Source organism: Diadema antillarum, unplaced genomic scaffold, assembly GCF_040938485.1.
Source record: "Diadema antillarum isolate AM-2024a unplaced genomic scaffold, OU_Dant_1.0 seq00000952_RagTag, whole genome shotgun sequence".
NCBI lineage: Eukaryota > Metazoa > Echinodermata > Echinoidea > Diadematoida > Diadematidae > Diadema > Diadema antillarum.
In genome coordinates this window covers 241,611-262,522 of record NW_027271800.1, presented here as the reverse complement: position 1 = coordinate 262,522, position 20,912 = coordinate 241,611, and the positions used below count along the sequence as shown (strand labels likewise).

The window sequence follows — 20,912 nt, the reverse complement described above, 5'->3', positions numbered from 1 at the left end:
GTGGATTTTCTTTCAATGTTTAAATCGTGGGCCGTATGACTCGTGCGTGTCATTCTCTTGGGATGACCTCAAATCAACAACTGAATTAATACTTATTGTTTTTAGATCACACTTACCTAACAGTTTTGAGTTTCATACAGGGGCTAAAAATGTTTAAAAATGCCTTTCTTTCTTCAAGATGCCTTGAGAGAAGGTCAGAAGAAGATCATCTTAACGTTCTAACCACCCCAAGCATCTCCAAGTTATGCTGATCATAACATCCTACATAAATTACTTTGATGTTCAAAACTAACATCTGGCACGATGATTTGAATCACACGCAGTGAAGAGCGTAGATATCAGGCATGCAGATTGTTAAAGGACATGAGCCATTATTGCCCTATAAAGCAGAAAGAATTGCAGAAACAAAAGTAATTAAACTAATCATATCTATCGAGGGACGGAGTTTCTGTTGTAATGCAAAGAGAACATCTGATTGACATTTTCAAGTGGTTACTGCATTTATCAATGCACTACTTCCTTGAAGGTATTGGAAACATGAAGAGATATCACAATTCAACTTCGAAAGGTAAACGCAGGGAGTGGTCGTGCAGTTGCGCAGTCTCACGTGAGCAAATCTGATTCTACTTTATGAATGACATCAGCAGGCACAAAATAAGCAGAAGTGGACACTGCTCAATTCTACATTTTACAACAAAGGGAAGGATAATAGAACAACAAATATATCTTATACCTTCATTATGCAGTAAATTAGACTGCCTCGGCGTGGGCATTCTTCTGAGAATTACCATAGTCAGATATCGTTTTTCCATATTGCTTTTCTCGCAATGGAAGGAAGAATGCAGTCCGGTTGGTTTTGGTTTGCCTGTTTCATCTTTTGCTGTCCTTTCGTGAATTCTTCAGCGCTAGACTTACAAACGACAGGTATGTATACCTAACATTTTATTCAGACTTTCAAAAGTACTAAAAGCACTACAATTTTCATTGAGATACACTGGTTAAAGTCTACAACATTTTTGTCTTATGACATCTAAAAAGACGAAAGAACCACTAGAAATAGAACGTAGGGTAGATTGTTTTAAAGCTTTTGCTGAATATCCGTATTCCTATAAATATTTCATAGTGCTTTTCTCTCTCTCTCTTTTTTTTACAAAACAAAATACCACAAGATCTGTTTGTCATTGCGTTGTTGTTTTTTAATCTCCAGCTGAATTTCTTTTAAACTGTTCGGGAAAGCCACTGGAACGTGAGATATGGTGTGACAGAAGCTGCGTTAAAAATGGTAATAGTTGGATTCTACGGGCACCTCTTGGATGTCGAATTGTCTCTACCCTGGAGTCCATTAACAACAGAGTGACGATATTCAATATTATCGATGAAATATCAAACACGAAGACTTCTTTCCTAATTCTCGGTCAAAACCAGCCTTCCTCCACTTTATCTCTTACCCATCGAGTGAAGCTATGGATACGGTATATATACCTACCCAGTTAAATTCAAGATCAACGTGACTTGTTACGGGGGTAAGTACTGTATATTAATATAGTGTTATTTGCATGAGTATATAAATATGAATATCTACATAATCTGCATGTGATATTCACTACAGTCGCAAATTACTTTCTCTTTTCTCTTATTCTTTTCTTGAAACGTGATCTTTCTCTTGTGTGTGTGTGTGTGTGTGTGTGTGTGTGTGTGTGACATTGAACTTTCACTCACCAAAGACTTGCTCAAGAAATATTATATATTTATATACGCAATGAGTCAGGTGCATCGCTACTAAGTCCATTAATCAACTATAGGTAGGCATCCCGTAGATTCTGTGGCCTAAACAGGTATTAAAATGGAAAACAGGGCCCGAACCGAACAGTTCGATAGATATAACAATGTCTTGTCGTTTTTACCACTTATCCAAATGATACTACAGTATTCCCTCCCCCCCCCCCCATTCTGAAATGCGTATTCGAAATAATTATGTTTATTGGGTGTGTTAAGAAGGACGGAAATCTTCGGGTTCGTAGTGTTCTGTGCATCCAAAACACTCTATCACAATTGCCTGGTCCTTTGAAGGGATTTGAGACCCTCATAGCAGTGGCTATTTCCTTTTGTAAAGTTCTTCCTTGGTGGCTACTTGAACTAAACAAATTTTGACTTTATGAATTTATAGTATCTGTGCCTACTTCAGTGAAACTATTGTAGAGAGAATTATATTTCTCATGAATTGCTTGCAACATAAATGTCATTCAATATTAATCCACAATAGCAGCCTGTGTTCACGACTTTGAAAACGTTTCTTTCAATATTTTACCAAGGAGGTTGGAATTCCACCTGGCTAATAGTTTAAGCAGCTCTTAGTTTACTACAGAGGCGCAAGAGCATTTTAAATGAATAATGTCATGCATACATGGCATATGCCTTTAGTGTCAGAGGTTTGAAACCACATCTTTCTGAGTAATCTCAATTAAGATTCATTTCGAACTCTAGAATATTGTAGGAGATATATTGCTTATTATTCATTGAATGATATGAGATTTCGCCATTATGATAAAACGTATGATACGAAAGTAAATTCCGTCCAAAAAATTTACACAAAAGTATAGATCAAAGCTGTGTTGTGAAAGACGAGTGTTTGAAAGTGCAACCTCCTTGAAAACCGATTTCATCACTTTTCTGCATAATTCCAACAAATAAAACTAATATGGCATAGTCTCCAAGTACAGTTCTTTATAGATTAGTATGTTAAGTAATGGCCAGGAAGTGCACAGTCGAGTGAGGTTTATTTTCATTTCATCAATCTTTGCGCAATTTCTGTTAGCGCATTCCCGTGTCTTTGTACCATTGTTTGTCGCTCATTTTTTTCATATCCGGCTCAATACTGGTTAGTGGTAAGTTTAGAGTAAAGATTAGGGTTAGGGTTAGGTTCAGGATTAGGATTAGGGCCAAGGGAAGGATCCGGGGTAATTGCCCTAGACCCGGTTGTGGTATATCCAGCTTGGAACATACTTCGACTTTTACTTTAATGCCTGCATATAAACATGGGTTCAAAGGGAATACAGTAGACTGTTGGACTCCTTCTTTTGGTCCTCCTAGGCTTTATAAAATTCAAGTCGCGTAACGGGGACACGGTTTTGTATTCAGGCATCCATTTGTCACTTTGTAGAGTGGAAGAATAGAGTGTGACTTACAAAACACGTCATTTACATGAATTGATTTTATATTATAGCTTTGTTTATAGATCTAGAGACCTAGCAAAAAGTTTTCTGTAAGACATTCTTTGTGTTGATATTCTATTTGGACAAATACGCATTCTGTATACCGTAAGTAGATCTTCAGCTATTACACTATATAATTATGATATTCATTAGTGTGTTCTTTCATTTCCGATTAGCATTATCAGGCTACACGCACAGCTTCCCTGGGGTAAAGTTCAGTTCAGTTCAGTTCAGTTTTTATTTCTGCATTTCAAAATCAATACAAATCAACAAATCAACAAAATACTTACATAGTCATTTACAGAGCTAATATTCGTAACGTTTGGATCATACATACATTTTCTTTTTTCAAGAACGAATATCATATATAAAAGGAAGCAATAGGAAATGATAAAAATGAAATGCAGGGGACCATCATCATAAGCTAAGCTTGACGAGGAAGATGGCCCCAAGTAAAGAGATACATAAAGAAAATCTTGCCACTCACTGAGTGGGGGGTAAAAGTTCAGCGGTCTTGATTATATCCAAAATAGAATTGACAATGACGACTCTTTTGATGAATCGATGTAGATAAAACATTTGTCAAAGTAGGCATGGTAGGGAGAATTTCATTCAATGACTCTCTGAAACAATACGCGTAATCATCATTCTCCATGTTATCTCTAATACCCTGCAATACGTCGTGCTCATTTAATACAACTGTGTTCGTCCAATACTCATACCATGATTGAATTTAGCATTCCATTTTGATACTATACCAATAAACTGAAGCAATAGAGCATGAAACTACTGTTCATCAATCTTCAAGGAATACCGTCGGTAAAGCTGATTGACGGACCCTCTCACCTGGACGGCCTACTAGTCACCGGATCAGACAACTATGTCTGCTTTGATGGATTTACCAACGCAACTGCGAAACGGGTGTGCACAGAGCTCGGCTTTCCAGCGGCAAAGGAGTTCTCTGGTCAGATTTTGACCAGTAATCATACAGCAGCAGGGAGGAGGGTTGAACGCCTATCGTGTTCGAACGGTGACTACAGAATTTGACAATGAAATTAATACTCGTAGTACTCGGTCTCGATGCGTACTCGAGTGTACAATACCTCACTGAAAGATCACGATTATTTCGATTAAAATCACATGGTAAATTCATCACTCAATATTTGCCGAATAGTGCAATTTATTTTCATTGTCATAACTTGATTTCTTTTAAAATTTGGTTACTACTGTTAACATCATTACAATTTTCCATTACATGGGTCATTTTCTTGTCGACTCTTAGTAACATCGTGAGTTCTGGAACCTGACTGACATAAACGTTGATAACTACCTAATGAATCAGTGTTAAGTAGCAGCCACGATATTCACGTCGATGTGTATCAATCAGTCGCCCCCCCCCAAAAAAAAAACACCAAAACAAAACAAAACAAAGCAAAACAAAACAAAACAAAACAAAACAAAACAAAACAAAACAAAACAAAACAAAAACTTAAGAATTTCATTGATTTGAATAAATACGCAGTACCCACCGCATGCTATAAGTATTAAAACCAGCACTAACTGTCGGGCGGAAGCTCAGTGGTCTAGTGGATAAGACGCCTGTACGGTGATCAGAAAGTCGTAACTTCAAATCCTGCCCAAGTATGTATGCCCATGATTTCTTTCGTGGCTACTACTAAAAACTGATTAATTCCGTGCATATATTTACGTCGATGTACATTATAAGGCAATTTGTCAATCAGTTGCAATAAAAACAACTCTACGCAAGAATTTCATTACTTTGAATAAATCGTGAGCTCTAAATTAAGAAACTATTGCATAGCTCAATTGTCCTCGATACCAATGTACAGGATCTCTACGTTTGGATGAATGCTTATCGACAACCACCGAGTGTTCTTCAAACAGAGCTGTTAGGCTCAAATGCCGAGGTAAGACGTACCGTATACAGAATCCATGAATAATTATGCGTATACACTCTTTACTTGTGAACACACTTTGGGGCTCGTGTTTTGAAAAAGAAATCGAAAAGATCGAAAAAAAAAAGAATCACAATATTCATGACTTTCAGAGGATTACGTCCGGAGGAGATTCGAGTTGTAGGGTACCATTGGCACTCGGAATTGATGTTGCAAAATATTGGAAGGAAAAGATAGAGACACAATTTACAGAGTTACTGTTTGAGAAAGAAAACCTCACATGGAGATCCTTAATCTTTAATCCTCCTTGAAATGTTTTAAAGTCTACATGTTTGTATGAATATATATTTGGTTTATGGAATTGATATAATTGTATAATGATTGTTAGTGTTATATATTATATTGTTGAAATCGGCGCATTATTTTCACGGATGTCATCTGTATTATATGTTCTTACAATTGTGATTTGTAAGTTTCGATGTATACCTGCAATTATCTAAATAATTGACCTGGTTATGTATGTTAAATATTTCCTTGAATAAAGAAACGATTCCACCCCCCCAAAAAAGAAGAAAATACATATATATATTTCGCAATATAATCAAACACGTTTACGTACACATATCATGAACTTGATTTTGTTTAAACTGTGAGAAAAAACCCTTATCATTATGCCAGTATGCAGTTACAAAATCCCCTTTGTTGGATGATTCCCTGTTCCTTAGATTGAATATGCTCTTTATTTCCATTGACTGTATGTTTTCTATCTCTATTTTAATCATCTAAAGTCATTGACACCTGCATAAAAAACGATAAGGATGATATTACATAAGCCGCACTTGCTGGTTTTCATCATATTTTGAAACTGCGTAGAACCCGGATTTCTCGGATGCTACAAGGATAACGAACAGGAATTTCAGAGCGTTTCTAACTTTGGATTTGGCGTTCATTCGGACGAAGAGTGTATATCTACCTGTTATGAAAACTCCGTAAATAATGGCGTTGCTGTCATGCACCAAGAGGGATGCCTATGTTTCCAGTCGGAAGTGTATACAAACATTCTTTCTGGTCGAAGCTTTTCCCACAATTGGACTTGTCCTCTCAGGACACAGCTTGAGTCCGACCAATTTTATTCATTTAACCGTGAGTATCAGAAGTATTTTTTTTTTCATAGAGAGTAAAATAAATGCAGCCAAACATCAGTCAACGTAGTCGGTGTTAATTGGTCCTGTGTAATGCCCACATTACTTCGAAATGTATATAACTTATCAAAAATGATCTTATATATATATATATATATATATATATATATATATAAATATATATATATATATATATAAGTATATATATATACATATATATATATATATATATATATATATATATTTATATAACTTCGGTGGCTACTGTATTTGCTACTTCTTCAATGATCATCATAAAGACACAAATTTGTCCTCACTGATGGCATAAAATGTAGTTTGTTATTACACGTAGTTGCTTTTAATTGAAATAAGAAGTTATTCCAAACCCCCTGGTAAATAATACATGAGTCTTTTAATATTGTTGTTTTCAAGTGTTCACTGATCAGTTGATTATCGCTGATTTTTTATAATCTTCGTTGATGGCACCATACATTAAGATTACAGAAACTACAAGGACTAATTATCATGTATAATATATGGGTAAGTATATTATTCATATTTCTTAGTGATTCTATACATGGCTTGGAAAAATAAGATTGAGTCATACATTTTCCTTTTACGTGTAATAAAAGTGTGTGTGTGTGTGTGTGTGTGGGGGGGGGGGTGCTGGTCTTTCTGATCTGAGATCCGCGGGTACTTCATTGTCGCGTCGGTCCAAGGGACTAACAAGTGAATTATTATGCTGTAGGAAAAAGATATATTGTAATATATACTCCTTGATTATTATTATGATTGCATATTAGCATATATATATATATATATATAATTGACTATGGCAAGTTAATCCCTGCCTTCTTTATTCATTGAAAGTCTCCATTGGGTTTTGTGATCATCCGGGGATTGTGCCTAACGGTCTTTGGGACTCGAATATCACACGCTTCGGGTCCAAGATAACTCTCGCTTGTGGCAGAGAGTTCGTCGTGAACGGGAGTGCGACAATGCAGTGTATGGGACTACCAGGGCGGTCGACCTACTTCCCTGTTTGGAACACTTCAACTCCGTCTTGCCGTGAAGCCAGAAAGGAGACTAACGGTGTGACGTGCAAATACATCCTACAGTATAATCTTGCCTAATCTCGGATAACCACAGTATTTCAAACCAATCTCTCATCAATTAGTGTGGAACAATGACAGATGATTGTAACGACATTGAATTAATACTTCCACGCCTGATGAAACAATTGAAATAAGTAACTCAAATGCGTTTGCATCATTCAAGACTTATTAACTTAAAATTATACAACTCGTAATGCACAGATTCTGATACCCTAACATGTAAACCATTGGGAAAGATTAGTCTTATTTCGGTCTTTTATGTTCATGAGAATGATGCGTTTTTGAAAATGCCCCTGGATATTTTCCCGCCTTTATTAGAAAACATACAAAAAGAGATGAAATGTATTTTCACATTAACAAGCGATTCATGACAGATTACTACAGCGCTTTCATCACTACGTTTCAATAAGACAACGTCTTAAGTCCATGAAGTTTCTGAGTGACATTTTATGCCACGCTATGGGACGAATTCTGTTTATGTGGTTGTCACTATTTTTGTGTGTGGGTCTTTTGCTCACAGACGATGAGTGGGAAGATGTCAACATCAGCACAAAGCCCACACAAAGTATGCAAAACACGTCTAATGGTAAGTACCAAGGCTTGCAGTTATATAGCTCATCATATCCGCATGAAGAAAAAAAAATTGTGTTATAACAAATGTCCTAAAGATTATGATTATGATAATTATAATAGATAATAATAGCATGCTCATGAAGCACAATCTCGACCAACCTCTAAGCGCTTTTGAAAAACCGTGACAACAACAGCAAAGATGACGTCAAAGATAATGTCAATCACTATCGAAAATATTAATTAAAAAAATGGTCATCTTCCTCGAAATTCAGTTGTCGTTAATGTAGTATTATTTCATTTGACTGCAACGGTTGATTTGAGACATGTTAGAAAACAAAGACAATCTCATGAATTCAATAAAATGCCGACTTCTCTTTTGTGAGCACTCTTACATTACAAACACTTACTGTTGTACTTTGATCACCATGCAAATAAGTCTGATATCTGACAGATACAAGAATTGTTCTGTATATGCATGTACGTATTGTCGATCTGGATAGTGTGAAAACTGTAATATTGCACAGAAAAGTGCTGTCACAAAAAGTACAAACTGATTAGGAGATTTCCCATCAACATGTACTAGTATATACTGTCAGTATTGCCTGTGTTTTGATTAAAATGCACAGGGCATAGACCGACTATTCAAGTTCTGACGTCATTTGGAGAGACAACAGTTACTGTAACTTCTTCGTCACGTGAGTTTAGTAATTAATTCAACCCATATAGCAAGTGGGTTTTTTTTACTGCATTTTCCCCTTCTCACTGGCAGTAATTTCGTCAAAACTATTTTGCTGCAATTGATCTACAATTTAGGGTAATCCTTTTGTTAACATGTTTTTATGGCAAAAGCGAACCACGGGTGACAATTCATGGTAAATTCGACATCATTTTATTTGAATTTAAATTCAAGGTATGAAAGTGCTACTGCTTTATTTATGATGACAAAAAAGTCTGATACTAAAATAACATTGGAATCAATAAAGCGTTTGCCCAGTTCTTTTTTATATGAAAGTTTGTGAGTTGAGTTCATATCTAAACAATGAACACATTATAAGAAGAAAGTCGCAGACAGTAAAGCAAGACAGACAGAAAGACGATGCATATTCAAAAGTCAGAATACCCATTGTCCATGAAGAAATGGCAAGTTGTAATGTGCTTTTTTTTCAACAGGGACTGAAGAAAACATGTTATGTCTGGCGACTTTATCAGGTCTTCGTAGTATCGTTACTGTCATAGAACACATTGCGTTGGTCGAACAGAAATGCATTTTCTTGAAAAAGCTCCAATCGTGAATATGGCTTACAAAAGCGATCAAGTACATTACGTCTGCCTATGCAAAGTAAACATTTACATTTACTGCGATAATTCAGCAAAGTGAGAAATCTTGCCAGGTTACAGAATAGAACTATTTCTCTTCATAATGATTTGATCTGATTATAAAAACAAACAAACGTAATTTCTGCCTATAGTCATCATAAAAGAGAAAAAAAAAACTACGAGAGCAAATTCTTCCTCCATTGATTTTTAAGGTGACGATGGACTCACTAAATGATTTATCTTCCAGATACCGAACCAGATACCGAACTTTATGAGATGAATTTTATTACTTACATCCTGGGAACCCTTCTTGGTGCTGTTTTCGCCGTGCTTGTCATACGGTCCATGATAATGGCTTGGTGGAAACATCAAAAGAAAAGGTGACTTTTTTTTTAAAAATACAAACTATTATATGGGCTGTAAGGGAATGGGGGTGTGAATTTTTGTGAAAACTAGTTTGTAAATCTAGGGTGTGGAATCATTGTATGCAACCCAGGAAACGAGTAAAGCATATTCAGAAGTGAGTGTACATTACTGACTGCACATGAATGTTGAAGTAAGTTTGCTGATTTGTATTCTTCTTACATAACTATTGGTGGGTGGACTTGTTATCACGAAAACCCGAGTTTCTGGTCGCCAGACATTTCATCATGTTATTATTCCATCTGTCGCCCAAAACTTTCATTGATACAGTATTTTTTTCAACATATGTTACGAAAACCACCACCAAATCAATGGCAAGGAGCCGCCTATGTTTACACAGTCAAAAAACTAGAGAAAAGGATACGGACAACACAGAAAAACAAGCAAAGACAAAATGATGTGGAGTTGAATTTTGGAGGCTGTCAAGCGTGTGTGAGTGGTTAGACTGCCAATTTGTGAATGCAGGCTTATCATACGAGATGAGTATCTCTCCCAGTCCAAGTCCAAGTATTGAGTCAGCCTTGTGGTATTGTTTTAAAACAATAAAAGACATTCATCTTGATTTAATTTGCTGATCTCGTAAATATTATTTTTTTTTAAATAAAAATTGCATCTTTAAAAGACCCCGTGTCGTGGGGATACATGGATTCGAAAGGCGGGCCCGGTTCGGGTATATTCAAAAATCCCCGTAACAAATTGTGCACAGGTTTATCACTGATCACTGGTGTGCAAGTACATACTCAGCCTAAAATTAAAAAAAAAGGGGGGAAGGGGAGAAGAAAAATCTTGACTAGAATCGTCCCTAAAACAACTGGCTGACGAGCACTATTCGTTGTTTCGAATATGCCTCGGTGGGCAGCGAATTAAGACCGATTCAATCGGACACCCACATTTTCCAGTGCTACCGAGTCTTTAATTATTGAAAATTCTCACCAGTCGTCTGAATAGGGTACAGGGAGAAAGCCTCGAATGATATAACAATAGGCAGTCAAGCTTACTAGACCTTCAAATTGAAATGAACCTAATCAAAAGTAAAGTGGCACGGGTGAACACGAAGAAAGGGCAAAATGAATATACCTCTTTTTGTCAGCTCTAGGATTTCCGACTTTATTACGCTAAACTACATGGTCACGCGTCAAGCGCTGTCGATACAACGACACTATACTATGTGATTGCGCACCATGATTCTTTTGCAGTTTTTCAAATACTTTGTTTCGGTCTGATGTAGGCTTTCTCAGATTTACCGATTTAAAACACTAGAAACCCTTCAAACAGTTTTCATCTCTAATAATTGAAATCACACTAATGTTGCATTTGAAGTTTATATTGGCCATAAATATAACGTACTTTAATGATGAGCAAACTTTCAGTTTAGTTCAATAACCACTTAATTGTGATTTTCATGGAAATTTATATCTTTTTTCTTTGTTCCATTCATTCAGACAGCTGGGGGAAATTACGCATTTGCCTATAGACCCGAAAGTTGAAAGCCTCTCTTTTGACTACACACTTTTGCAAAGTGTGCCTGTCTTTCCATTGTTTAAATTGGTTTGGCAAGTCTGTTTGCACTGACATATATATTTCATTTTAAATCTTAGATTCTGCTCTTACACAATCTACTCTTAACTAAAAATCCATGTATGGCGACTTTTTGGTGGCTTTGCGATGCACGGTCACATGCGTAAAATCATAAATTCACTTTCCCCATTAAATTGCAGACATTGGAGATCCCAAACCTCGCATCAGCCAAATGTTCACCCAAATGGCGGGCAGCTTCAGATAAATCCCATCGACACTTCTGTACAAGAGCCAATCACGACGGATCATACTGTTTTGTCGGACGCTACCAATCCCAATGCTACAACAGCTGGTAGCTTTTTGCCTCATATTCTGGGCAACACCGTCGGAGACAGAGGGGGCCATCTCGGGCACACTAGTCACATCTACCAAGATGCTGAAGAGATAGACGAGGGGCTTTCTACCTTTATCAGCATAAATCGTGGCTTCCCTTGTACAGTTCCTGACGAAAGTCACATAAATACCGGCATCGGCACTTCTTTGACGTCAATGAATATTCCTTCTGATAATGAATATTGTGGCCTGCAGGAGACATCGCTGGACCAACCAGCGTGTGCTTATGGAGATGATAATGACTACCAGGATGTAGACCTTTGTAAATTGGACGGGATGACGAATGGTGCCATTAGATCCACTGGTAAAGCGTGCTTGTTTGATGACAGTTATTACAATTCACTGACGTTATTTCCCAATTCATCCGAAATGACTACAGAAAGCGAGTACGATCGCCTCAATCATGCTTTCCCTGACGAGGAAAGTCGCAATCCTGGTCTGTCACCTATTGGTCAAACTTCACAGCATAAGATCTACCCTGACAGAAAATATAGTAAGCCTTGTTCCAGCAAGGATGCCATAACGCCCATGCCATCTGAAGACGTCTTCTACTATCAGCTGAATCCGGAGCAACAAAGTGACATCGATGCCAACAAGCAACCGCAATGTCCTGAAGCTTTCGACTCTGGAGATTATAGTCTGTTGAATCCTGAAAGAGACTTCGCCAATTATCTTCGTCCTAAGATGATGGAAGAGAACGACTTCAATGACCATCACGACACCGAGATTCAGAACCCGGAAACTTTTACGTCAAGACCCCAAAGCTGTGAGGAAATGTACGCGACGGTGAACAAAACAGTAGGTAACATTTCGGTCGCAGAACCGCCACCGCGTGAGGAGCTCTATGCACAGGTGGATAAAACACGAGGAGCTTCTAGGGTTGAGTCAGAGCCAACGATGCAGGAAGAAATCTATATGAACTTCACTAATATGTAGGTGGCTGCTTGAAAGAGGACACTATGGGTTCTCACAGAATGTATATACCGAAACAGCACATATCATAAAGTTCTTAGAAAGTATCATATACTTGTGATCGTTATTTTGAAATATTTCATTTTATTGCTTAAATCAATATGCAAATTAAGTATATGAACGACATTTTAATAAAATAGACAAAATTGCAAAAGAAAAAAAAATCAAATAGCGATGAATGTTTTTTCATGTATTATTATAGTATTGATGAATATCTTAAAGTTTGATGATGTATATAGTGTATAAATTCAACCAAGTAGCTTATTATTAACATTTTTCCTTTTTCCTCTAAGATTTCATGGTTTCTTCGGCAACTGCGCTTATTAAACATTGAGTCTCTCATATCCGGCCAAATCCCTTATCCGCATTAGCACAGGTCCCTACATGTCCGGATAGAGAGATCGGACTGTATATGCACAGTTCAAATTGAAATGACATGAACGTTTTCCTATATTTTAGCATATATATGACAGTGCATCACAAAACCAACACAAAGTTGCTACTTCTAGCTGTACGTGAGAACTCAAAATAGGTGTCATAGCTCAACCTAGTCAGCCCTTAATTTGGCATATTTTCTGAAAGAGTCATAACAGAGTTAATCAGTTTCTGGATTTCTTTTCGATGGTTAACATTTTGTACCATTCGTTACCCCAAACCCATCACGAGAACGGCAAAGAAATCGTAAATAATATATACACAGTTCCAATAGAAATGACATGAAAGTTTTGTTACATATGAGAGTTAGTATTCTAGCAAATGAAATAGAAAAGGTAATATGCTGCTCAAATCAAACGGCTTTGGAACAAACACAGGTATGACGTGTCTAAGTACAGATTTTGAATGAATGGCTTCTTAAGTTCTAGTTTGTGTGTCATCTAATTCACCTATTTGAAATGTGCTTGTTTAAATATCTGCAACATGGTGACGGATCAAAAAGATACGTGACGAATCTTTCATCATTTGCTTGGTTGTCCATACTTGCTTGAGATGTAAGATAGAGGAGGTCAGTTCAAATGACTCAAGAATCGCAAGTAATCTTAATGGACATTTTGTAGGCTAATTTCCTATGTAAAAATAGATGCACTTAACATTAACATCACATTATTATTGTATATTATAGCAAACAATTAATTAAAGCCGTTGTTTATTGCCTTTGTGCGGTGAATTTGCGTTCATGGAGGATTATTTCTATCTTGTTAAGACCTTCATCAGGGCTGTGAAATGATACACATTCTGTACACGGTCGGGAACCCCTTCTCGCACTTTAATGCATGATGTTAACGTGGAGAGTATACCTTCTACAATTTTACGTTTTAACTCTTTTGGTGCCTAACACATTTCCAACAATGCGCAGTGAATAGACACGAGAGGCACGAGAGTCTCCAGATTTCTGCCTACTGGATGCAATCTTCAATAATACATCCATGCTTATTGCTGGACATTTTTCTTTTTTTGTGTTTCATTCGCCGTGTTATTAATAGACGAAAGACAGTTCTGATTCAAATTCTATTGATTATGGCTTGCGTGGTTGGCGTGTATGTAGAGAGCGTATACTAACAAATTGTTAAACGGGATCCCGTAATGCAACTGAATCAGCCGTTCAAAATATTTAAACAAGTTTATTCAGTTCAGTTCAGTTCTATTTTATCGTCCACTTAGGAGTCTCCAGACTTGTTTGCGTGCATACGCATTATATTGTACATGAAGAAGAAGAAGATCTACATACTTGTCAGTATTTAATTATCATAACTGAAACAGTTTTTTTTTTTACAGTTAACCTATTACAGCAGATAACAAGTATGTTACACAGTGGGGTTGGGGTAATCTATGGTGCAGTGTGTGCAATTTGCCTGTGAAAATGCATGCGGAAGTGATGTGAGTTATTTCTTGCATATCTTTGTATATGTATTATAAAGTGTTTTATTTTGTAATTATAAATATCACCTTCAAATAGGTGGTCAACTATGCTGTTCGAACATCAAGTAATAGATGCACAAATGTTTGTTTTTGTTTGTTCGGTTTTTGGTTATTTTTTTTCTTTTCTAAAGTGATTGTTGGGCTTATGAAAGTGTCAATCTTTGAATGGCGAGGTAGGTGTGTGCGTGTGTTTGAGTGTACGTTGCTTATCGGTAAGGAAATGTTCTTGTTGCCCCCTTTTTAATGGCTCCGTTTGTTTTTTCACATAAAATGAAATTTTCTAATTCTCCATGGAGTAATTTAGACACAGAAAGGGATGCTGCTTGACATTAAAGTGATCGTATAGTTTTGTCTGAGACCTTATTTCAGGTTTCTAACATTTCTGGTGAGATAATGAGAAACCTCTTATAAGATATGAAAGAGCATGTAATTCTGTGAGAAGTTCAACGTTTATTTCATAAAAATTGGTTTTGAAATGGCTGAGATATCCAAAAAAGAGCGATGCTAATAAAGTGTTGGGCCCACACTTTATTAGAATCGTTATTAGAAATATTATTACACTTTGTTTTTGGATGTCTCAATCATTCCAAACCCGGTTTCCATCAACTAAACTTTGAATTCCTCTTGAAATGGTATATATCATAAGTGTTTCTTGGTATCTCGCAAAAATCTCATCTCTACCAATACTGTACCATCCCTTTAACCCTTAAAAGATTTAATGGCTTGTATCGCATCTCATTTAGCTGTTGGATCTCAGTGGATAAGCCCGTGAATTATCAATCAGGCTGTACTTGGTTTTAACCTACTGCCTGCAGCGATTGTGCCCAATCAGCAAGGCACTTTATCCCATTGCCTAGTCCTTCGGATGGGAACCAAAGCAGTCGATTCCATGGTTGCTTGCAAATAACTATCATTGCTTCCTGGGTTGACGTCCACTAGGGAGCGGACAAGCCCAGGAAGGGTTGCGGAAGAAAATTTTGTCATTTCGACATCCTGTCCGCGTCAGACGCGGAAAACATGTGCGAATCGGCTTGTGCTGGGACATTCCTAGGAATCTCTGCGGACTGACTGCAAACAAACATAGGTATGTCTTAGGAATGTCCTAGAATCGCTCAGGAAAAGCGCGAAATTGCTGCTTCCACTTTTTCCTAGTTACTGTTGGCAAAATATCCACTGCCTTCTGCTTTGTTTTCTTCATTTAAAATTGGGACTGGGAAATGTTGATATTTACCTGTTCCTAATCAGTGGAAGAGAGGTTTGGCTGTGGGACTAGCATGGGGACCTCGCCTCCCTTATTGGTCTTTTTGCGTTTCATTGACATGGTGCTGCATTGATCTATCTTCTTAACTTTCAAAATCCTTTCGATCGTAGAACGTGTTGACTCTTTCATGTCTTGATCACAAAATGTCCGCATTGGCTCCGGACACTTGCATATAGATCCGCATCGGCACCGTGCTGTCCTGAAACATTCCGGGTGTCTTCCGCTTTCATTCGCGAAGCTTCCCCACTCCGCGGGATTTTTTTTCAGGAGCGTTTGCGGAAGGAGCGGAAGGGTTCGGACAGGCGGGATGTCCTGAAGATGTTCTCACGACTAGCTGCCGGAGGTGTCAGGAAGTTCATTTCCGGGTCCAAATTTTAGACACGATCAAAATTTGGACGCGGAATTTTTTCTCTCTCCCGAAAGTGCGGAAACGCCCGAACATGTTTAGGACACAGGGGCGTCACCAGCTTTTTTTCAAGGGGGGTGCGTTTTGACACTAAATGTTTACGAGATTTTTTTGACAGACATTTGGAATATAGGAAGCTCTCAATCCCTAGACTTTTACTGTTTTTTGAGGGAAACCAAGCGGGGAAAGGGCACCGGTAGCTAGGATTTCATCTTCGGGGGGGAGGGGGGGGGGGGGGGGAGGGGGTAGTATGCGAGGGACCGAGCAAGGGTGGGGGGAGGGTGTGGAAGTGCCGGAGAGGGTTGCACCCCTTATAAATGGATTATGGAATGACGGTGTGAAACGACAAATTACTGGCAGCGATATCAGGGGAATGGCATAACGACTACATGCGAGCGAGCGAGCTTGAAAATTTTGACATTTTACAATCCCAAAACTGCCGTTTGTAGCCATATTTTTTTGCTTTGTAAATTAAGGGGGGCGCACCGGGCGCAACTGCTGGCAATTACTGGCAGCAACATCAGGTGAATGGCATAATAATTAAACGCGAGCGAGCAAAGAGAGCGAGCTTTGAAATTTTGACATTTTACAATCCAAAAACTGCCATTTGGAGCCATCTTTTTTCGCTTTGGAAATAAAGGAGGGGTGGGGGCGCAACGGGCGCAACTGCCGGTAATTACTGGCAGCAACATCAGGAGAATTGCAAAACAATCAAATGCGAGCGAGCGAGCGAGCTTGAAAATTTTGACATTTTACAGTCCAAAAACTGCCGTTTGTAGCCATATTTTTTTTTGCTTTGGAAATTAAGGGGGGGCGCACCGGGCGCAACTGCTGGCAATTACTGGCAGCAACATCAGTTGAATGGCATAACAATTAAATGCGAGCGAGCGAAGAGAGCGAGCTTGAAAATTTTGACATTTTACAGTCCAAACCCTGCCATTTAGAGCCATCTTTTTTCGCTTTGGAGATAAAGGAGGGGTGGGGCCGCAACGGGCGCAACTTCCGGTAATTACTGGCAGCAACATCAGGAGAATTGCATAACAATTAAATGCGAACGAGCTTGAAAATTTTAACATTTTACAGTCCAAAAACTGCCGTTTGTAGCCGTATTTTTTTTTTTTTTTTTTTTTTGCTATGGAAATTAAGGGGGCGCATCGGGTGCATCTTACTGCTGGCAATTACTGGCAGCAACATCAGGTGAATGGCATAACTATTACACTTACAAGTATGTAGGGTCTATGTACGTTACTTCTGACCAATCCATATTGCCAGCCCAAGAGCGAGCATTAGCCTCATTAACAAAAGATGAAAAAAAAAATGGAGGGGCAAGCATATCATTTTGCCCACCCCCCCTCCATAATTCCAGAGACGAGAAGATTTTCTTTTTTTTTTGACAGAAAAACAAAAAGTTACCCCCATAAAAATATTGGAGGGGCCAGCATATTCTAATTTTGCCCCCCCCCCCATAATTAATAATTCCCGAAATGAGAGGATTTTCTTGCTTTTGAAAGAAAACAAAAATGTTGCCCCCATAAAAATATTGGGAGGCAAGCGCATCATTTGCCCCACCCCACATAATCATAATTCCCGCGATGAAAAGATTTTCTTGCTTTTTTTTGTTAGAATTCAAGAAATCTGTCCAATTATTTCACCCAAATTGAGTGGCGTAATTACGGAGGGGGGCGGGGGGGGGGGGTGCGCCCCCTCCCAATTCGCTGGAAAAAAAAAAAGACTTACCGAAATAGTAATTCAGGTGTTAGTAAACTGCTTTTGAATGAAAGGGTGATCAAGAAATAAGATATTTTTCTATGATTTCTTTTAACCATAATTAGATATAGGTATATAGTGTGAAGCATTGTTCAAAAAGCCCGGACCCGACAAAAGATTGTGATTCAGCGTGATTCCTGGCATTCTGCATATAAGCAGGATGTGCGCAGTGTACTCAGTACATCCGAACTAAGAGTGGCTACAATGTTGCGCGATGTGATGTAGAATGTACACCTTTGTACCTTACGCTTCGTTAACTCAAAGCTAGATCATTGATTTTGCAGTGTTGCTTTACATACTAGTCTATGTAAAAATGTCTTGCATTGCCAATAAAAAGACTTGACCTGGGCTAATTCCTAACTTTTCCATGTACATATAATACACACAGACAAACAAACATGCACAATTAGTTTAGGGGATGCTCTAAAGTGCTGATTTTGGACATCCTTTCCCCGCTTGGTCACTTCGACGCCACCTCGCTGGTCAAACCTCCCCCAGTCATGAACATAAACCCACACCCTTGACTACCAATGGGGGATCCAGGGAGAGGGGCGCACCGGGCGCACCGGGCGTCCCCCCCCCCTCCCCCTTTAATTTCCAAAGCAAAAAAAAAATAATATAGCTTCAAACGGCAGTTTTTGGACAGTAAAATGTCAAAACTTTCAAGCTCGCTCGCTCCTCTCGCTCGCATTTAGTCGTAATGCCATTCTCCTGAAGTTGCTGCCAGTATACCATTGCCTGCAGTTGCGCCCGTTGCGCCCCCTTAATTTCCAAAGCGAAAAAAATGGCTAAGAACGGCAGTTTTTGGACTGTAAAATGTAAAATTTTCAAACTCTCTCTCTTCGCTCGCTCGCATTTAATCGTTATGCAATTCACCTGATGTTGCTGCCAGTAATTGCCAGCAGTTCCGCCCGGTGCCCCTCCCCCTTAATTTCCAAAGCGAAAAAAATATGGCTAAGAAAAGAACGGCAGTTTTTGGACTGTAAAATGTAATATTTTCAAGCTCGCTCGTTCCGCTCGCTCGAATGTAATCATTATGCTCTCCTGTTGCTGCCAGTATTTGCCAGCAGTTGCGCCCGATGCGCCCCCTTAAATTCTAAAGCGAAGAAATATAGCTACAAACGGCAGTTTGTTTGTTTTTTACTGTAAAATGTCAACATTTTCAAGCTCGCTCTCTTCGCTCGCTCGCATTTAATAGTTATGCCATTCACCTGATGTTGCTGCCAGTAATTGCCAGCAGTAAGATGCACCCGATGCGCCCCCTTAATTTCCATAGCAAAAAAAAAAAAAAAAAAAAAATACGGCTACAAACGGCAGTTTTTGGACTGTAAAATGTTAAAATTTTCAAGCTCGTTCGCATTTAATTGTTATGCAATTCTCCTGATGTTGCTGCCAGTAATTACCGGAAGTTGCGCCCGTTGCGGCCCCACCCCTCCTTTATCTCCAAAGCGAAAAAAGATGGCTCTAAATGGCAGTGTTTGGACTGTAAAATGTCAAAATTTTCAAGCTCGCTCTCTTCGCTCGCTCGCATTTAATTGTTATGCCATTCAACTGATGTTGCTGCCAGTAATTGCCAGCAGTTGCGCCCGGTGCGCCCCCCCTTAATTTCCAAAGCAAAAAAAAATATGGCTACAAACGGCAGTTTTTGGACTGTAAAATGTCAAAATTTTCAAGCTCGCTCGCTCGCTCGCATTTGATTGTTTTGCAATTCTCCTGATGTTGCTGCCAGTAATTACCGGCAGTTGCGCCCGTTGCGCCCCCACCCCTCCTTTATTTCCAAAGCGAAAAAAGATGGCTCCAAATGGCAGTTTTTGGATTGTAAAATGTCAAAATTTCAAAGCTCGCTCTCTTTGCTCGCTCGCGTTTAATTATTATGCCATTCACCTGATGTTGCTGCCAGTAATTGCCAGCAGTTGCGCCCGGTGCGCCCCCCTTAATTTACAAAGCAAAAAAATATGGCTACAAACGGCAGTTTTGGGATTGTAAAATGTCAAAATTTTCAAGCTCGCTCGCTCGCATGTAGTCGTTATGCCATTCCCCTGATATCGCTGCCAGTAATTTGTCGTTTCACACCGTCATTCCATAATCCATTTATAAGGGGTGCAACCCTCTCCGGCACTTCCACACCCTCCCCCCACCCTTGCTCGGTCCCTCGCATACTACCCCCTCCCCCCCCCCCTCCCCCCCGAAGATGAAATCCTAGCTACCGGTGCCCTTTCCCCGCTTGGTTTCCCTCAAAAAACAGTAAAAGTCTAGGGATTGAGAGCTTCCTATATTCCAAATGTCTGTCAAAAAAATCTCGTAAACATTTAGTGTCAAAACGCACCCCCCTTGAAAAAAAGCTGGTGACGCCCCTGGTATAAGTGCTCCGTATCGTACGGATGTACAGTACGGTCGATAAATAGTAAACACTGTAGATTACTAATAGATATGTATAAAATCAATGCTGCCAGAACCAGGGGTGCGAATAGATTTTGTGTGTGTGTGTGTGTGTGTGTGTGTGTGTGTGTGCGTGTGTGTGTCCCTGGTGCAAAATATGAAAAAAAGAATTAGAAAAGAGTAATTATTTAGCGTCCGGCGTTGAGGTCGCTCGCAGACTGATTTTTTTTTTTTTTTGAAGGATCTGAAGGGGGGTGCGTTCGCACCCAACGCACCCCCCCTGGTGACGCCCATGGGACAGTGAACGGACTCTTTCAAGAACGTGCGGAGAGGCTGCCGAATGAGTGCGAAATTACTAAATTTGCTTTCCGGGTCTTGTCCGCGTCTTGTCCGCGCCCTAGTGGATGTCTGGTGTTAGAGGTCACGTAAAAGATAAGTTTGATTATTCAATGATTTTCCTGACAGAAAGTTTTGCTGAATAATAGTTTTCTTCAGTTCAAAAGTCCCTGCAGTGGTAAACCGCTTCCGGGTTTGAATCAATCATCGCCATTTTGAGGTTAACCAAAATTAAGTCGTGGTATTCTGTTGTTTTTTAGTTGAT

General features: G+C 38.9%; 1 protein-coding gene across 3 annotated transcripts in view; it reads left to right on the top strand.

The window, feature by feature from the left end:
• The first annotated feature begins 783 nt into the window (after positions 1-783).
• Positions 784-20,912, top strand: part of LOC139741771 (uncharacterized) — a 34,380-nt gene continuing 14,251 nt past the window's right edge. The window contains exons 1-9 of one of the 3 annotated variants that reach the window (XM_071652352.1): positions 784-924; positions 1,208-1,523; positions 4,021-4,242; positions 5,063-5,140; positions 6,002-6,271; positions 7,141-7,362; positions 7,906-7,971; positions 8,585-8,653; positions 9,523-9,655. In XM_071652352.1, coding sequence (XP_071508453.1) covers positions 6,139-6,271; positions 7,141-7,362; positions 7,906-7,971; positions 8,585-8,653; positions 9,523-9,655 — 623 coding nt within the window. In that variant the 5' untranslated portion in view covers positions 784-924; positions 1,208-1,523; positions 4,021-4,242; positions 5,063-5,140; positions 6,002-6,138. Of the gene's footprint in view, positions 925-1,207; positions 1,524-4,020; positions 4,243-5,062; positions 5,141-5,827; positions 6,272-7,140; positions 7,363-7,905; positions 7,972-8,584; positions 8,654-9,522; positions 9,656-20,912 lie in introns of those variants that run through there. The other 2 variants (XM_071652355.1, XM_071652354.1) reach the window with 2 other exon arrangements.